The sequence below is a fragment of the Perca fluviatilis genome, chromosome 7 (assembly GCF_010015445.1).
Source record: "Perca fluviatilis chromosome 7, GENO_Pfluv_1.0, whole genome shotgun sequence".
NCBI classification, from domain to species: Eukaryota; Metazoa; Chordata; class Actinopteri; order Perciformes; family Percidae; genus Perca; species Perca fluviatilis.
The window spans coordinates 16,490,385-16,509,059 of record NC_053118.1 but is presented as its reverse complement, the minus strand read 5'-3'; the positions used below and the strand labels follow the sequence as shown (position 1 = coordinate 16,509,059).

Below are 18,675 nucleotides of genomic sequence, written 5' to 3'. Positions count from 1 at the left end.
CAGCAGGCGCACACACAGGCATATCTGTGTCAGAGGGGAACGGACAGCTGACACAAGGGACAGAGAGGCAGCCACTTTGAGAGTAGTATCTGAGAATAAACAGCATGAGACAGGCGTCGCAGAGGGAGAATCACTAATAGATAGAAAACAAGTAGGACTCTCTGGCACCTGGAATTATTAAATATAGGTTTTACTTGTTTCTAAGACAGAATAGAAAAAAATGACATGTTTGTCTTTGTAATGGTTTATAATTCCTCATTATCATTAATTATATACTTATATAACTTAAATGTTTTTGTATCAGACAATTCAAACACATTTCTTTTACTGAAGCTTTATTTGTTACTCGAACCTTTTTATGCCACTCACTCTTTCCTCCATACAAACAATACTACAGTGGAACAGCACACACTCTCAGTCAGTGATCACGCATACATTTGCAAAAACACATAAAAAAAAATATCTGTATAATCAGTATTACATCATTCAAATAGCTGCTCATTTTAACACAGTCACAATGTGTATGTGCCACTCATCGCTCATTTTCCTGCACTAAGAACACATTGCCAACATGCAGACTGGCAAACTATACAGTTCAGTGAACATATTATTGATAACAACACATTTAAAGGCTACAGCTAGTTCCACATCAATTAATAAAGGCTTTGCTTCATAAAAAGAACAAACAAGTTTATGTTAGAGCAAACCATACTTGGAAACACTTTCCAGCACACAGAAACCTCTTGAGCTTAGTTGCAGTAGGTTTTTGACAGTGGCTGTCATGGGGATGGGGCATTACCATCAGCATTTAGGTTTATAACTTCAGGCCTCTTGCCTCTTTCTACAGGTCCCCACAGCAGGCATTACTGATGCTTCATTAACTCCAAGAGAGGTACTAATGTGCAGGTAAACATTAAAATAATCAACAAAATCTTAAATAATTCCCCTGCTGTATTTATTTAATAATCAAATGTTATTTTGATGAATGCGCCCCCCCCCCTCCCCGCCCCCTCGTGTCAACACTTCACTATCTGTGAACAAGGTCCTTGTCACAGCAAAGAAGTGTGATTTTTATATGACACAGATGTAATCTTTGACATATAAATGTTTGATGTTTTTTCTTCTTTTTCTTGTATAAACATGCTGTACGCTGAGGCTTTACAAATGAAGAGGGTTGAGTCCAAACTGAGCCCAAACAGGCAAAGTCAAAAAGGTTGGTATTAAAATCTAAAGCAGGTAATACAATGCATAAAGATTGTGTCTCCAACATGATTCAACAGACAAATATGCTGTTTGCATGCTATACCCGTGGAAAGAAATTGCATTTTCATTAGGCAACCCATAAAATGCATAGCCTGACAATTGCAATGTCATTATTCTTCACCAGGTACTGTTACACAACCAAAACAATATTCTCACATTGCAGCGTTAGCATTGTTAGCACACCTTATTATAACCAACCCATATACAGTATGTAGTTAAAAGCTAACATGCTAGCTTGCGGCAGGTAGCACCATTAATAACCAAGCCACTGTGCCACTCTTAGGAGTGATAACTTCTTGATAACAAAAAATAACAGAATAATGAATCATTTAAAAACGTGAATGTATATTTTTGTTTTCACCGTGCTTAGCTCATCTCTAATCATAAGCATCAACCTCTGATTAAATAACTTCCGATTGTGCAAAGATAAAAATAGTGAAGAGGAGAAATTGAACAATTGTGGTGAACAATTGTAATATCAGAGGAAAAATGTGCTTTCTGCTTATAGTTGGTATGAAGTTGCATTGGGATATGCTGCAGCGCGGTAGTTTCAGTCAGTGCAAATGAGCTTACCTTCATTGCTTCATTCAGCAGTTCAGACAGTACAAACAACCAGCAGATGTCTCTGTTAAATCAACCTGCAGCTGCTGATAAGCTCTAGTAAATCTACAGTTTCCAAACATGTTCTTTCTCAGAAAGAACCACAGAACAAAAATAAACAGCAACATGCTCCTACTGAGAAGAAATATATTTGATTTATAAATTCCTATTCTTGGTCATATTAACCATTCTGGTGTCCTACAGGATAGTCTCCTCACCTGGAAGAGCTGCCATCCTGCCTTAAAATACTTTTTTAATAGTTTTACTGGACAGTTTGAGAGCTGCATTGTATAATTTGTATTCCATTGCCATGTCGGTCCACCCATACCAACACAGTCTGCAGTTTTTCACAATGACCACACACACAAGCGCACACACACACACACACACACACACACACACACACACACACCAGGCCTCTTGGTATGCTCTTGCTGCCTGGGGCCACACAAGCGCAGCCTTTGTGTGCCATCAGAGTGTGACCAAGTAGGAGCGTGTCTGAGAGAGATTGTGCATACTTGTGTCCTAGTGTCTGTCTGGTAATGCATGAGTTTGTGTGTGTCCTGGTATTTGTGCACCGTTTATGAGCTGCTCTCCCACTGTGCTGGACTCGGAGATAGGACAGGAAAGAAAGTCAGCCTCCTTTCTCTCTTCACACTGTTTCATTGTTGTTTGAACAGGCAGGCTGTAAGATGATGAAGAGATGGGCATGGAGGGGGGGGGGGCAGGTGGAGGGAAAAGTGGAAGGAGGCCAGCGTCCTGGGGGTGGTGGTGGTACCAGAGACGTTCCCTTAGCTAGTGTTTTTATTTTCAGTCTGCCTGCTTTGCTTGTGTTTAATGTGTTCTCTTAGAATCAGATTCAGTTTCTGATCTTGTTAACCTTACTATATGGTATCTCTCCCCATGTGCATCCAGTGTCATAGGTTCAAGTCCTGCATCATTATGTACCATCATAGTTTTTTCCTAACTCTGTATAGTCCCAAAATTAAATAATGTTTTCCCATTTTAAGTTGGCTGAATGCCCTTAAGCGATATTCACCCTTGAATGAGAGCCTGGTAAAAGAACGTGAAGTGGGGATTTTCAGTCTACTTTGTCATTGTTGTTAGAGTGAACAGGCTGGCACTGGGCATAGCACGAAGACGAGGAGGAGGAGGAGGAGGAGGAGGAGTAAAACGTTTTGGTGGTGGCAGTGGGTTCACTGGATTTGTGTTTCCGATGCAGGGCGATCACAGCCAGAATGCTGATGATGTGAACGTGGAAGTGCATAGACCTAGGAGGAAAAACGGAGTGTAACTTTTGTAACTTTGTCATGTTGATCAGTAGGAAAAAATATGATTACAAAATAGAGCCGGCCATCATTTTCAAAACTACTATTTTTGGAAATGTATAAAACAAAGGAGAATTCTGGGCCTCTACTTTTCAACCTTAATAAATGTCATCAGCCAGTAGAAACAGCATTGCTGGCATAGCTCCTAATATAACATCTATATATCACTAATGGCCTGCAAATACATGAATACTAAAGCTGCAACAATGAGTGGATTAGGCGATCGATTTTTAATCCCAAAATTATCTGGTTCCATACAACAATTTCATAGTTTGTTGAGTGGGTCCACAGAACATTTCCTTAAATTGAACTTCTGAACTGCACAACTTTGTGTCAATACTCTTGTACACAAAAAATTATTCAGAAATGACCTAAACACAGGTGCACTGGTGCTCATTTCTCATAACCACATTTCACTGTTTGTACCTTCTCGTGTTTATTCAAACTTCAATATGAATGCTGTTAGCTGCGGACTTGGATGTGCAGGGCGGACGCGCAAGCACTTCTATACCTACTACAATCGGGGGGTCTGTGTGCGACGCTCTTCATGTGCATTAGAAAACAAGATGGCGAGAACTATGACGAAATTTGTGTCACGCGTAACCACGTGGCCCCACGAAAGCAGTAAGCATGAATTGGACTTAAGAGGCGAGAGGACTTAAGATGATTTACATACCTGTAATAAACCAAAGTGGGCTCTACTGCAAGAAGTAGAAAAGGCATAACGGTGTAGCAGATGGCCAGCTGGGTGGCAGCCCAAGTTAAAATGTCGTAACCTAGCTTCAAGCCTCTGAAGCCCAGGAAGTAGTGGCGAACTGACTTACGTACCTGGTGTGGAGAGACAGATGAACAGAGAGGGATACATTCACACCAGTGATACTAACCCTATAAAAGTTACATGACAATACTTTAATAGCTTTCTTGATTGTATGAATTTAGTCTACTAAAACCATTCGTTGGTGTATGGTACATTTTGCTTTGGTATAACATCTACTATCATCAACAGGTCAGCCAGGTGCACTTATTGGGTTTTCTCTGAAAACTGAGATGAAGCTGCTCAACCAACCTTACCTCACCTACAGGAAAGCGCCACTTCAAACCCTTCTTATATAGCTGTTTTCTGACAGATACACACATTTCTAGAACCATTTGTATCACTATCAAGAACTGTGTTTTTGTTTGCATTTAAAAGTAAGATTGAAGATGAAATATTCATTTGAATTTCCAGAGGAGGTGGAGTACTCACAGCTCGTGCTGCCATGGTGATGGGGATGGCAGTGATGAAGGTGAAATAGTACCCTGGATAAACACCGTGCCACAGGGCAGACAGGATAAAGGTCAACGCCAACCTGTGTTTGGGTGCTCGGTCATAACACACCCTGAAGAGATGAGAGTAATCAAACATATTCAAAAGAGTTTATGATATGGACAGCTGAGTAAATGTTTTCTGACTGCGTGCATGCGTATTGGAGCTCACATTTGCAGTACTTACGTTTTGAGCCAAATTCCTGTTCGAATATTCCAGTTGTCTATGAATGTCTTAAAGCTAGTGGCGGTCTGAAAAAATATCAATAAATAACAATAACCACATAACAGTAACTTTGTCCTCTAAAAGTCATTGCCTGACTTTGACCAACATGAACGTGCATGAAACTTGACACAATGTAGAGAGACTGTGTATGTATGTTTATTAAATCATGTAAAACATTGAAGGTACCTCAATCCCCAAGATGTTGAGGTTGCACATGAGGTCCCAAGATGGCTTTCCATTTTCATCCATCCCCAAGAAACCATAACCTGCAGCGTTGTTGACTGCATCAGCTGACAGGACGGAGGAAAAAAATTAAATCGCACACACACACACACACGCACACACACACACACACACACACACACATACACACACACACACACACACACACACACACACACACACACACACACACACACACAGTGCTCACCCAGTGTCCAGGCGAAGTAGAATTTGGGCCTTGCTGCTTGAATGGAGAAGAAAGCGTAGGTGAGCCTTGTGAGGAAGGGGGCTTGGCTGACAAAGTGGGGGTCCACGTTGTACTTTATCGGCAAGGACCGAGTCACTGTGAGGAAGAACAGCATGCATCCGCTGCAAACCAGCAATTTTCGACAGACAGCGTTCTGCAGAGAAAATGGATAACTGCTAAGCAGCGATGGAAACACACATTACGAATGGGCGTGATGACCACTGGACTAAGTCACTCCAAGGCTGAAACAATGACAGCAGTAGGACTAGGTGCAAAAACGGAAGACTCTGATAAGATTCGAGTCTCAGTGAATACAAAAATCTAAGTAGGAGAAGACTTAGACAGATTTTACAATAGTCCCAGGTTTATGCAGTGTCATTAAGGAAGCAGCAACCAGATATGCATTCATGAACTTACCAGAGGTGATGGCTCCGGTGTCTTATCATAACCATTCTGCCCATTACACATCCCAGAGTGCTGCCTAAGCCTTATGCTGATGTGTCTGCCCTCGATGAAGTCTATGTATTCCTTATAGTTACTGCATGGTCCCACCAATACACTCAGGAAGTTCAGATTGTAGCTCAGATACTCGATGAGAGAAGGCCTTACACTGTAGGAGAAATAATTTAAAACAAACGAGAATCATATTTTTAGTATGATAGCAGTGATCACTTCATGTGAGAATGCAACAGTGGTATTCACTTTTTTTCATCTAAGTTTGGTGGATAGTGAGAAAAGCATGCCGTTATTTTTAAATAAAAATGACACATTTAAAAAAGGAGTTCTGTGAACCTGTATAATTGCTTGGCAGATGAAATGTTACAAAAAAGTAAACATTCTGTGAATGACAAAAACTAAAATTTCACATGAGACAATCCACATTATAAATCAGCTTTTGATCTGGTCCCTTTTGGTTCTCCGACAGCAGTTCCGCACACAAACCAGAGCTGGGTATTGAGAACTGGTTATGAAGTGTTACCAGTTCCAAACAATGAAGCAAACAGGAAATTATATAAAAACTCTGCTTTAATAAGCTTAGTGATTCCTGAGAGAAAAGTTTTGACCTATTGAGCTTCCGCCTATATTAATTATAATTATATATTATATAATAAGTATATATTGGTATCCAAAACTATTTGGTAGCCCAGGAATCTTAAATTAAGCTAACAAAAATGAGACAATCATGGAATTTAGAGCTGCAGGATTATCAGACAAGAGCAGACATGATCGCTTTTTGATACATTTTAAAATTCATTTGAATTTTAGTTTTAAAATGGCATGCATGGTACACTGATGACTGTTGTTTTATCGATTCACATGCATACAATGTAATATTTTCCATGCAAAATGATGCCTCTTTTCTAAGTTCACAGCATGCTTTTTACATGAACAAGCTATTCACCATGAATGCATCTCCTTGTCATTGTCCTTCGTGGCTAAAGGAAAAGAAACAGTTATTTATTCTTTAAATAAGGTGTTAATTCAGATGCAACCCTACCATATCAACCCTACATTATAAACTATGTGCACCTCAAAGATCAGCTTTAAAAGAAAATCAGCTAAATTCAGTAGGGGAAAAATATGTCATTATTCGCAGGACACAGTGCTCTGACTTGTCTCCAAGAAAGCTATACCCTTGATGTTTCACACTGCAAGTGTACTGGAAGTTGTGAGTATTAACCACGGTAAACACTTACTTTATAGCCAGAGGCTTCTGCTCTGGGGTCAGTTGTTCAGCTTTCTTACACATACCTGAAAAATAAGGGATGACGTCATGAGTAACCCGTTTGAAAACTTTAATTTTGCCATTTTTCAGCAAATTATAAAATGAATGATGGCTGAATTTCATTTAGCTGCTTTAGTTTCAGGGTCCTGGTATTGTGCATGCTGGCTCACTGTCACATTGTCATGGTTTGACATTGGTATCTTAAAAGTTAAGAGTTATGTTGCCTCCACTATTAAAAGGCTTGTCAATATCTGTGCGCATTTAAGTGTGTGTGTGTGTGTGTGTGTGTGTGTGTGTGTGTGTGTGTGTGTGTGTGTGTGTGTGTGTGTGTGTGTGTGTGTGTGGTCATCTTCTCCTCTGCCTTACCGTCGTGGAGCTGGAAAGCCAGTGTGGTTATCTTCTGGGTTACTATCATCAGAGGCCTGGGCAGAAAAAATAATGAAAGTATAAAGTTATATAATGTAAAAAAAAAAAAGCAGTAAAATCCCTGTAATACAATATGCTTATTCTATTGCTGCCTCAGCACTCCACGTTTAATCCACAGCAGAATGTTTGAGTAAAATAAAATATTTTTTTAGTCATCTATTATATGATTGACATACCAGTTGCGTCATGTCAGGTCATTAATCCAATGCAATTCATTCTAATCTAAATTTTCACTTAATCCTCGTCTCTCTGTTAAACCAGTACAGCCATCTTCTCAAGCTCACATTGTAAATACATAGATTTTCTAACATTGATTACACCAATGGGATATTCCTAGTAAGAACATTTCACCCATCAAATACTGTAGGTTTTTCACACTTATTTGCATTGCAATTCAGTCATCCAAAACAACAATACACAACAGTAAACAGAGAGACTAGGTGAACATACATTACAACACATACAGCTACATTTTGGTTTTAGTCGTTTCAGTAAGCTAGCCATTAATGGATACCAAAAATTATGGAAGGGAGGCGACGGCGGAGGGCATTAAGGTCCTGTACAATAATTCTGAACAGACTAGTTTCACACCCCCTCTACTAGTTTCATTCACAGATAAAGACCTCTCTGTCCCAAGAATGTAAGTGTGTGCAAAGGCACACAAACTTCATCTCTCTCTCTCTCTCACACACACACACACACACACACACACACACACACACACACACACACACACACACACACACACACACACACACACACACACACACTGGTTCCTGTGTTTGAGTGGGCTGCATTGTGCGGACAGCATGGAAAGCCGAGGCAGAGAGGGGCTGAGCGGCTGGCAGTGCCAGCTCAATGAGAGTTGGCAGTTGGCTTTAGAGAAACCTTTTCAGGGGGCCAGCCAGTATGTGCAACTCTCTCCACCGATGTAGCCAACAGACTCTGTTTTTCCATGTAGAATCTAAAGTTGGCCCTGTACACAATATTTTGACCCGGTTCAGTTTCAGTTCTGCTGCCTTGCACAATTTCAGTAAGATCGGCTTATGGAAATGCTCGATGACTAATGGGAGAAAAGCAGACAGACTTTAGAGACGAGCTCTAGATTAAATGTGTTTGGCATCTTCCAACAGGGAAAGCAACACAACATATCAAGGTGATAATGAGGACAACATGACAGTAGAAAACCGTAAATGCAAAAAGCACTGTGAGTCACAGAACCTTATATTTATATATTTAAGTATTGTCTATAGCACCGGATTATTACATCCAATCCTGTGTAAGTAGCTACACATATGTGAACTAGTTCTGTGATTTACAACCATTCATCTGTCCAATCTGAAAGCTTAAAGAAGCTGGATCTCTAATTCAATATATGATCCTACCAAGGCTGACTCACAGGCCTGGCTGATCATCGCTAAAGTCACGCGGCGGAGTTCAAGTGCTGCTGCCAGCAATTTCATCTAGACCAGAACTGGGCAAAAAGTTGCTGAATACAGGAGCCAGCAAATTCAACAGTCACCTTTCAAAAAGCAACTGCACACAGTAACCACTATTATTATCCGCTTCATCTGGTATGAACCATCACAGTAAAACCACTGCTACCACCTCAGGCATTATCCTGACAAAACACATGTATTTGCAGGTCCATGTTTAGTTCCATATTTGTCCGATTTTTGAGATTCCTGGGAGGCCCAGTATGTGAACAAAATGATAACCCTCTTTCTCAAAGCAACTGCATGCCATTAATGTAAGAATAGCTATGGAATGAAGTTGCAGTTAATACCTGTGGGCAGAGTTTCAATTTCAAAATAGTCATTTTTGATGATGCAATCTTTCATTTATGAAATAATGAGCAATGACAAAGGAGTCACTGCTCATCTTCTGTTATAGGAAATCCCCTCCTGCTTCGCTAAATTCTTCTTTTAGCTCTTCTTTATAATTCTGAAAGAGTCGAGTCCAAATGTAATGCTGTAATGAAAAAAAGAGAAAAAGAGTAAACTGCTCACTCCTTTAGAAGCAGCCTTGTTTCTAGCACAACAAAGTCACAGTTGCCAGGAGGCGGCCAAGTACCTTAACTCTACAATGTCAACTGTGAACAATCAATACTGCTGCTTTTTAATCAGTGGTGTTGCATTTACACAAGGCCGTGGTACTGGCAAATGTGTAAACAGGTACAACACAGTTTCACATGTTAACTGATTACATCACAACTGCTCTAAAACCGGTGTGATTGAAAAAAAATGATTAATATGCTGTCACCAAGAAGGTGTGGCAAAGAGAGAAGATTACAGAGTGATTACGTGTTTCCTTACCCAGAGAAGTCAGTGGACAGAACTCCATAGTTATAGATAAAGACTCTGCTCACTTGGCACAGTGTCAAGTAGCCCATAGCCGTCACCATGGAATACCTGCATGTGGAGAAATGAACAAAACTAAATCAGACAGGTGCGCCTGGGTAGTTCAGTTGGTAGAGCGGGCGCCCATATATAGAGGTTTACTCCTCGGCGCAGCGGGCCTGGTTTCGACTCTGCCCTGCGGCCCTTTGCTGCATGTCATTTCCCCCCCTCTCTCCCCTTTCATGTCTTCAGCTGTCCTGTGAAATAAAGGCCTAAAATGGCCAAAAAATCATCTTAAAAAAAAGAAAACTACATCTGACAAAAAGATGCTCTGGTGATATAAATGTTAATATTACCAAGTAGGGCTGCCACCTTTTGGACCCCAGGAAGACTAGCTGGTTGTCTAGGCAGCAGCTAATGGGGATCCTAATAAATACAAATACCTCTGGGTCAACTACTAATCAGTTTTATTTGTTTTACTACTAAACTATTACTGAGATTACATTATGGAATTAGTAGCAAAGGATTTGCTATATACACAGGTCCCAGCTTTGTGCCTTTTTCTCCAATTTTTGTTTTTTACATCCAGTCACTCATTTTTAATGGTGTTTTTATCACCTCGCAGCTTTTGCGCAATCTGGAATTGTTGAAGATATAGTTATGTTTTTTTCTGCATACTCGGATGCTAAGAATTTAACATTTGTTACCTGAGTGTTCTTCATTTTCCTTAAATGTCTTCATCAAAACATAATTTTACATAAGTTGCTGCGAACCTTGTTGGTGCGCACTTGTAAACTGGAAATGGGTCAAAAAGAATAATTTACTTGTTACCAGTGAAGTTGGTTTAAACATATGTCAGTCACAACATGCAGTTCTGTCTTTAACTATTTTTTAAATGTGTATACTGTGTCCTGACTTATGAGAGGAGCTGCTGGTTGATACCATGAAAATGTATGAACTGACCTATTCTAAGGTAAAAATGTAATTAAAGGTAAAATTATTACTAATCATCCGGTTCAAGCTCAAATTAATTGATCACACCAGGATCACCACAACAATGACTAATAGTCCCAAATGTTGACATTATAACATATCACAATAATCACTTGTTTTTGTGTGTGTGCACTACAGTGTCCTAAGTTTGTTACTTTCTCTTACCCTGTGCCAGTGATAAAGAGGGGTGTAATGTGGTATGCATGTTTAACAATCAGCATGTTATATGTTGTGTTTTGCTTCCACATGTATAGAACACAGGTGTTATCTCCCTGCCCCTGCAGGTAATCCCTTTACACGTATAAACCAGGGTAACCTAACAAAACCTTTTTTATGTTGCTTCATTCATAAAAAGAAAAAGACTACCATGACACACTTGAGCCAAGTTCTTTCAAGGCCATTTTTAAAAGAAGGATAACAAGGGCGAGGTGCATTGCAGGGAGTAAATGAATGGGTAAATTCCAAGAGGTAAGAAACAATAAATGTTGTTTTTCAGATTGTTGATCTCAAATACTGCCTTACTGCAACAAATAAATTATTAATATAGTTACCATTATCTAGACAAGGGGACGGCAACCATTTTAATATAAAGTGCCATTTTAAAATGTTCATGTTAATCAGTGTGCCATATCAGCATTAAGTCTGCCATCATCTACTGTGTTATTTTTTTCCCCTTTGCGTCACATTCTGTGAAAAAGGCAATGAGTACTAGCCAATTAGAGACAGAGTATGGCGGGTCTGCGCGGAATGCGGATGGGGAAAAAGTCAATCAAACTACTGGCTGTTCTCCTGGCAATGGCTGTGAAGGAGGCCATTTGACATGTGGATTTGAACATTTCCGAAAAACTCTCTTGCGCACTTATTGCTAGTGTGCCATTGTTTGAGCCACCGTGTGCCAATGGTGGCACCCGTGCCTAAGGTTGCTGACTCCTGATCTAGACTGAACCATCTGTTCACTCCTATGACGTAAATCGACTCCAGGTGGATCTTGTCTGACAAGTTTTACCTAAAGACTTTCTAGAGGTGTGGCAAAAAGGCATTAATTGATTGCACAAGGCACTTAAGAATACATTTAATTCCACCTAATATTTTATATGTTAACATGTAACAAATTCCACCACATTTTAGTGCTGTAACATTTCATGATCCATTTTATAATGCAACATTTTGTCTCCATAACTTAGCTTTATCCCAGACTTTAATGATAATTTCCTTATGAAGACCGACACGTACCTGTGTACATTGTTGATGTCAGCTTTGTTGATGATCAAGTAGCTTGCTACCACCACTGCCAGGATGTGAGCTGAGTACCTGCAGACAAGGACACACAGGACCAGAAAATGTCCATCATTAATATTATTAATTAGTATGTCAATGCAGCCCAGACACGTTTCCTCTGAAGCCTGTTGCTCATGAATCAAATGCCACCACAAACATTTCCCTTGTGTCTCTCTTTTCTGTGCACCCTTATTGTCTACAGCCTCATTGTCCTCCCATAATTATAAGCCTGTAGCCCTGCACACTTGACATCAGCCCTGTCTATCTGTCAGAAAGGTAGACAGTTAGTAGACAATTATAGTTGAGAACTCAGTGGCTACCACACACTACCACAGACTTTCTGGCTCAGTAAAAACAGAAAATGAAGAGGTGCCGCATAATATGCAAAAAATTGAATGGAGTACTGTGTGAGCGTATCCCTGACAGTATCATACAGTACCATCCAAAGCAGAAGATGAGAAAAGCAATGCCAAGGAGAGTGGCCACAGCGTGCCTGACCAATGGATTGGCATGGCTAGGACTGAGGTAGAGACGAAACCAGAAGGCAGCAGCCAGGGCAAACAGCTGGCACACCATAAAATTCACCTGTGTGGGAGAGATAGAGATTAGGATAGGTAATATCTGCTTTTTAATACCTTAAAAAAATACTACTAATACTAAATAATACTCCTGTAGGGACATTGTGACAGCATGATGCATGGTTATAATGATTTTTTTCCCACTTGGTTCATCATCCCCAGTGGTATCATATAAATTCTATAAGGATGTATAGTTTTATTGTGATAATTGTTTAGTAGAATATCAAATAGTTGACGATAAACGTCGAGTAATTTTGCATGCAAGTCTTCAGTTTCTAAATGCCATTTTGGAAGGACACCAACATCCTTTAACCTACACATCATTGCAATTATGAACTGCAATGTGGGCGTCGATGACAATAAGGGAATAACTGTACGTCTCAACAAGTGACACACTTGCAGACTATACAGTCATAACACAGTGTGCCATTCATAAGATAACAGAGCTTGGGGAATGCTGTTTATTAACTCCGAAATATCCCCGTTGTTTTTGTGATTCATGGACAGATCCTCCTACCTGATCAAGGGGAAAGCCCAAGTATTCACTGACAGGCAGCAGCCACTTGGATCCAGTGGTTTTAAAAGCAGTGTCCGACCGCTCGCCCATCCTGCGTAATTTTCTGTCGCGACGCCTCAATGTTCCCGGTTGTCTTTTTCCTTGTTTTTTTTTATTTTTATTTATCTTAACTACTTACTATTTTCTCTGACAGAAATTCATTGTTTGGCAAAAGTCCCCGTGATAAGTCGAGCTAGTAGGCTACACAATATGACAGACCAGGCATACTCCCCTCATCCTTCTAGGACAGTACCAGTCAAGTCAAACAGTGACAGAAAGAAAATGAATAGCTTTTCCGGTCATTGCTTCCAAAATAAAAGCCGGGTTGTGAACGTGCAAAATTAGGGGTCGTAGCATTGTAGGCTACTGCAAACAGAAAGCAAATACGATATATGATATATGCAAGGAAAAATCTATTCTACGGACTTGTTTTCGTCCACAATGTACTCATAGATATTCCACTATAAAAGGCGGTGTTTTAATTACAATTCTCACACAAATGTTGTGTTGATCACCTACCCATACATATATCCCTCAATTTCAAACGTGGCATTGTATCATACGCTTTTATCTAAACAATTAATCGACTGCATCGTGAGTAAAGATTCCTTTTTAAAGAGAAACGTCTGCGTCTATTACATTTAATGGAATATTAAAATAAAAACGTATGAAAGCCATTTTATCTTACTTCCGCTGTGTTATCCAGGCTCTTTCCAACTTTGTGCAACAGTTCACAAAGTGGTATCAGTCGCTATTTCCCCCGCCCTATTTAAAATGAGTGTTTTGTTAGTGACTCATGGTGACAAAACATTACTCATTAACCAAAAGAAAATATGAATTGACTGTGTCTGAATAGGTTATTCAAAGACGGAATCCCATTTTGGTACGTGGTAGCCTAACGTGTGTGTCAGACCTCAGGTTCTGAACCCAAACGCATACCAGGACAAGCTTGTCCTGCTCACATTAATTGTGGTGAAAAAAGGTGAGTAGGCCTTTTTTTTATCCATTTTTTATTAAGAAAGGCACATAGCAACATTACACATCACAGATTAAGCCTTTTTTCCCAGCCCCCCCTATAAAAGGTGAGTATTTATTGATGACAAAAATATAACTGAAAAGGTCATGCCAGACGTGTAGACAGGTGAGTAGGCTACGGGTGATGGAATGCTGCTGGTGGTGACGAACGTGTTGGGAGGTGAGTACTGGTGGACAGGGGTCTTGAGGGAACGACGTGGTTGATGGTTCTGGTTGACAGGCAGGGGTGAAGGTACTGAAGACAGAGAAACAGTTAAAGGTCCCATGACATGGTGCTCTTTGGATGCTTTTATTTAGACCTTAGTGGTCACCTAATACTGTATCTTAAAGGGGTGATAGAATGCAAAACCGATTTTACCCTGTCATAGTTGAATAACGACAGTTCGGTGGGTAAATAGGACATACATAGAAGCTCAAAGTCCCACTGACACCCCTTTACTATGAAAATCTCATATTTTGAAACTGCCGCTGAAAACGGGCGAATCCCAACAAAGCTGAGTTGCTTACGCAAGCGTCTCAAAATCCGGAACCTTAAGAGAACAGTCACGCCCCAATATTTACATAGGCTACACAACTGACCTGAGATCAGGTAGTCTTCTGAATCTAGCTAGGTCACGCAGATCTCTGCTATTCCATTACAAAATTCACTTCTGAAACTTTTTTATGCGAGAAATCAACCATATAAAGCTCAAATATGGGCCGCTTTACGAAAAGGATGGCTAATTGCAAATTTTCTCCGACTGTGTGTCGGAGTTTAGTGTCCGGTGTTGGTGCGTGCGTTGCTACTACATCGCGCCCTGACCGCAGTGTCAGCGGCAATTGTTACGCCTGCAATCTTTTACGCGCCTGCAGGTTCCGGGGTAGTGTTATAATGGGTATGTGTGTTGAGTTATTTAAATAAACAATCGGGGAAATAAAGCCTCTTTGGCTGCGAGTCTCATTGTTAGAGCCGCGGTGAGATGGAGTCCATCAATGAGAGCTAGCTAGCCTCCTCCTAACTCTGACATTCACAAAAATACATTCAATTGAAATCCGAAATCGGACAAGTGTTAGCTAAGCTTTGTAAGACCTTGAGGAACCTGTAATATTGACGAAATTCAAACTGTAAATATACTTTAGTTATGCGAAAGTGAGCAAGCTGCGATATTTCCCCATTGTAATGAATGGGACATATAGCAAGCAGCTGCTCGTCCTACAAAGACGCCTTGCGTTCATAAAAATGCCTTAAAATCAAATCGGACACAACGGTTAGCTTTATAAGACATTGGGGAATGATGTCATATAAGTGGCGTGACGAAATTCAAACTGTAAATATAATTTAGTTATGGCGACAGTGTAGCTAGCTAGCTGCGGTATTTCCCCATTGTAATGAATGGGACATATAGCAAGCAGCTGCTGGTCCTACAAAGACGCCTCGCGTTCATAAAAATGCCTTAAAATCAAATCGGACACAACGGTTAGCTTTATAAGACATTGGGGAATGATGTTATATAAGTGGCGTGACGAAAATTCAAACTGTAAATATAATTTAGTTATGGCGACATTGTAGCTAGCTAGCTGCGGTATTTCCCCATTGTAATGAATGGGACATATTGCAAGCAGCTGCTCGTCCTACAAAGACACGCCTCACGTTCATAAAAATGCCTTAAAATCAAAGTGGTGGACGAAATTCAAACCGTAAATATATTCTAGTTATGCCGGCAGCTGGCCGCGGAGCCCCGTAGTGCAGTATCCACAAAGGGTGACTTTGCCCTGGGTATGGAGCCCGCGGAGGCTGCCGCTTTCGTCAGACTGTGTGGAGCTCCTAAAGTCCGACACGTCTTACCAAATTTGCAATTAGCCATCAAATTTTGTAAAACGGCCCATATTTCAGCTTTATATAGTTGATTTCTCGCTTAAAAAAGTCTCAGAAGTGAATTTGGTAATGAAACATTGCAGTGTCTGGAATATGAGATTCTGTCGCTTCTCTAATGTATGTGTATTGGGGATTCGCTCAACCAATCAGCGCGCGTCTCTAATATGTGCGTATGGCAAGTCGCTCAACCAATCAGCGCGCAGCTCATCTAAATATTCATGACCATACCATATTTGGAAGAAAAGCTCTTGTTACAAATAGGGACAAAACACAGGGATGAATAAGGGCCAATAAAATATCAACCAGGCCATTTTCAGCCCAACCAATGTTACATACCCCATTAGGAGACCATAAGGAACAGTGTGAAATACCCTATATAATCATTCTATCACCCCTTTAAGTCTCTTTCCTGAAATTCAGCCTTGGTGCAGAATTACAGCCACTAGAGCCAGTCCCACAATGAGCTTTCCTTAGGGGTGGGCCAAATTCTCTGGGCTGGCAAAGCAGAGAAAGGGGAGGTAACCTTGCTCCTTATGACCTCATAGGATTCCAGATCGGCCCATCTGAGCTTTCATTTTCTCAAAGGCAGAGCAGGATAGCCAGGGCTCGGTTTACACCTATCGCCATTTCTAGCCAATGGGGGACCATAGGCAGGCTGGGGGATATTAATGCTCATATTAATGTTAAAAAACCAAATAAAGTGATATTTTCATGCCATGGGACCTTTAAGCAAACAAGCATAAACAAACGATTTAGGCTGACACGCAAGCACAACATACAAGTAGGTTATGGATAACGATCTGGCAGGAAGTGGCCGTCAGGTCACAGCTTAAATAGTGTTTTGATGATGATCAGGACCAGGTGTGTTGTGTAGATTGCTGATGAGGAACAGGTGAGAGCAGTTTCAGGCGATCCTAGAATTCCCGCCTTGCACTCGCTGCCCGGCAACCGGAACGGGGTACGTTCAGGAACGTAACTCAAAACACAAAAACAAACCAGACAGACAGGGAAAACGTGCTCAAGGGGAGGGGTTGGTGACAGTGTGTAGGCTACTACAACTATAGTGTAAAGGTGATTGCCACAGATGAGAATGTGTCACTTGAAATGGATGATAGTTATATCCTGCTTTGTTACGATCTATCATGTGTGTGTTGCAGAGTGTGTTAAGAAAGTTCATCTGTGAAAGGACTGAATGTTCTTTCCTGCAAGACCATGACATGGTTTTTATTCATTATTGAGAGGTTATTGTTTTGAGTCATAATTAATGCATGGCTGAGAGAATAGATATTTATTAATTATTGTGTGTTTTTTGCTGAGAGTCATAATTAATGTTTTGTCAGTGCCACCTAGAACTATGAACACTTTTTGTCCAAGGGTGACATTTAAAGTGAGGCACCAGCTATGAATTAGCCTTTCCATATAATAAACAATTAATGTGGCATTTAATAGATTCCCATGAGGGAATTTTCTTCCCTCTTGTACTAGTCCACCTCTTATATTCAATGGTGAGGTCAGAGGTCAAGATCAGCTACTAAACTACAGCCTGCATGGTTGAGATTAAATATCTTTTGTAAGGACAGTTAAGTTTCTTTTACACAATTCACCACAATTCACAATCTATTTACAGGGAATACAGTACATTCTGACCTATTGATCATGTGGCTTACTATGATGGCAATATGCCAAGTGTTGTATGGCCTGAGAAAACAACTTTCAGACCTGTAATGTAAGCAGTGGTGGAAGTAGTATGCAAATAGAAATACCACATTGCAAAATACACTCCATTACAAGAATAAGTCCTTAAAATTTTATTTATTAAAGTACAGAGGTATTATCTTCAAAATGTACTTAAAAGTAAAATAACTTTGAATGGCCCTTTACAGAGCATTATATAATGATATACTGTATATTATATTATTGTATTATTATTATTATTATTATTATTATTATTATTATTATTATTATTATTATTATTATTATTATTATATGCATTTATGTGTAAACAGAATGTAATGTTGTGGTTGGCCAAATATTATTTTAAGCAATTATAATTTTTAAGCTGATGACATATTTTGTATATATGTACAATCTTAGCTGTAGCTTACATATACATTTAATGAAGTAAAAAAAGTACAATATTTCCCTCTGAAATGCAGTGAAGTATAAGTATAAAGCATACAATGGAAATACTCAAGTAATGTAGGCCTACAAATACATCAGAATTGTACTTAAGTACAGTACTTGATTAGTTGTTGTTGATTGTTTCATTCCACCACTGAATGTAAACCTTTACTGGTAAAGGTAGACTATACTGTATATAACATATCTAAGCAAAAATATTATTATCACCACTTTTCGCTTAACTGGTTTTACCAACTGCTACAATAACAATATGACAGTAACCTATTAAATTGGAGGAGGTCAGTATTTAATGCCAAAGATTAGCTTGTCATGCTGATGTACAAGGGCCCACAAAACGTTAAGAAAGGGGGCGAACATTAAATCAAGAGTGAAAATTTCACTTCACTCTGCCTCTTCAGCACTTGCGCCACTTAGCGTCCTGTCAGAGAACACGCAAGGCGTGACAGGTGACGCTGCCTGTTTACAACTGCCAATGAACACGTGGCACACCTAATCTTGAGCTGTCATTGGTCAATACGGCTATAATATGGGTAGGGACTTTGATCTGAAGGACCAA

The 18,675-nt window shown here is 40.0% G+C and overlaps 1 protein-coding gene across 1 annotated transcript; it reads right to left on the bottom strand.

Annotated features, from left to right (window-relative positions):
* Nucleotides 1-318: 318 nt before the first annotated feature.
* Nucleotides 319-13,334, bottom strand: mboat1 (membrane bound O-acyltransferase domain containing 1). Its single transcript, XM_039805971.1, has 13 exons — nt 13,049-13,334; nt 12,393-12,538; nt 11,909-11,986; nt 9,659-9,754; nt 7,284-7,339; nt 6,889-6,943; nt 5,609-5,801; nt 5,153-5,345; nt 4,909-5,012; nt 4,684-4,748; nt 4,438-4,570; nt 3,868-4,019; nt 319-3,134 (listed from the first exon to the last, which is right to left on the bottom strand). The coding sequence occupies exons 1-13, from the start codon at nt 13,136-13,138 to the stop codon at nt 2,945-2,947; spliced, it is 1,551 nt and encodes a 516-aa protein (XP_039661905.1). The 5' UTR covers nt 13,139-13,334; the 3' UTR covers nt 319-2,944.
* Between the last annotated feature and the right edge of the window lie 5,341 nt (nt 13,335-18,675).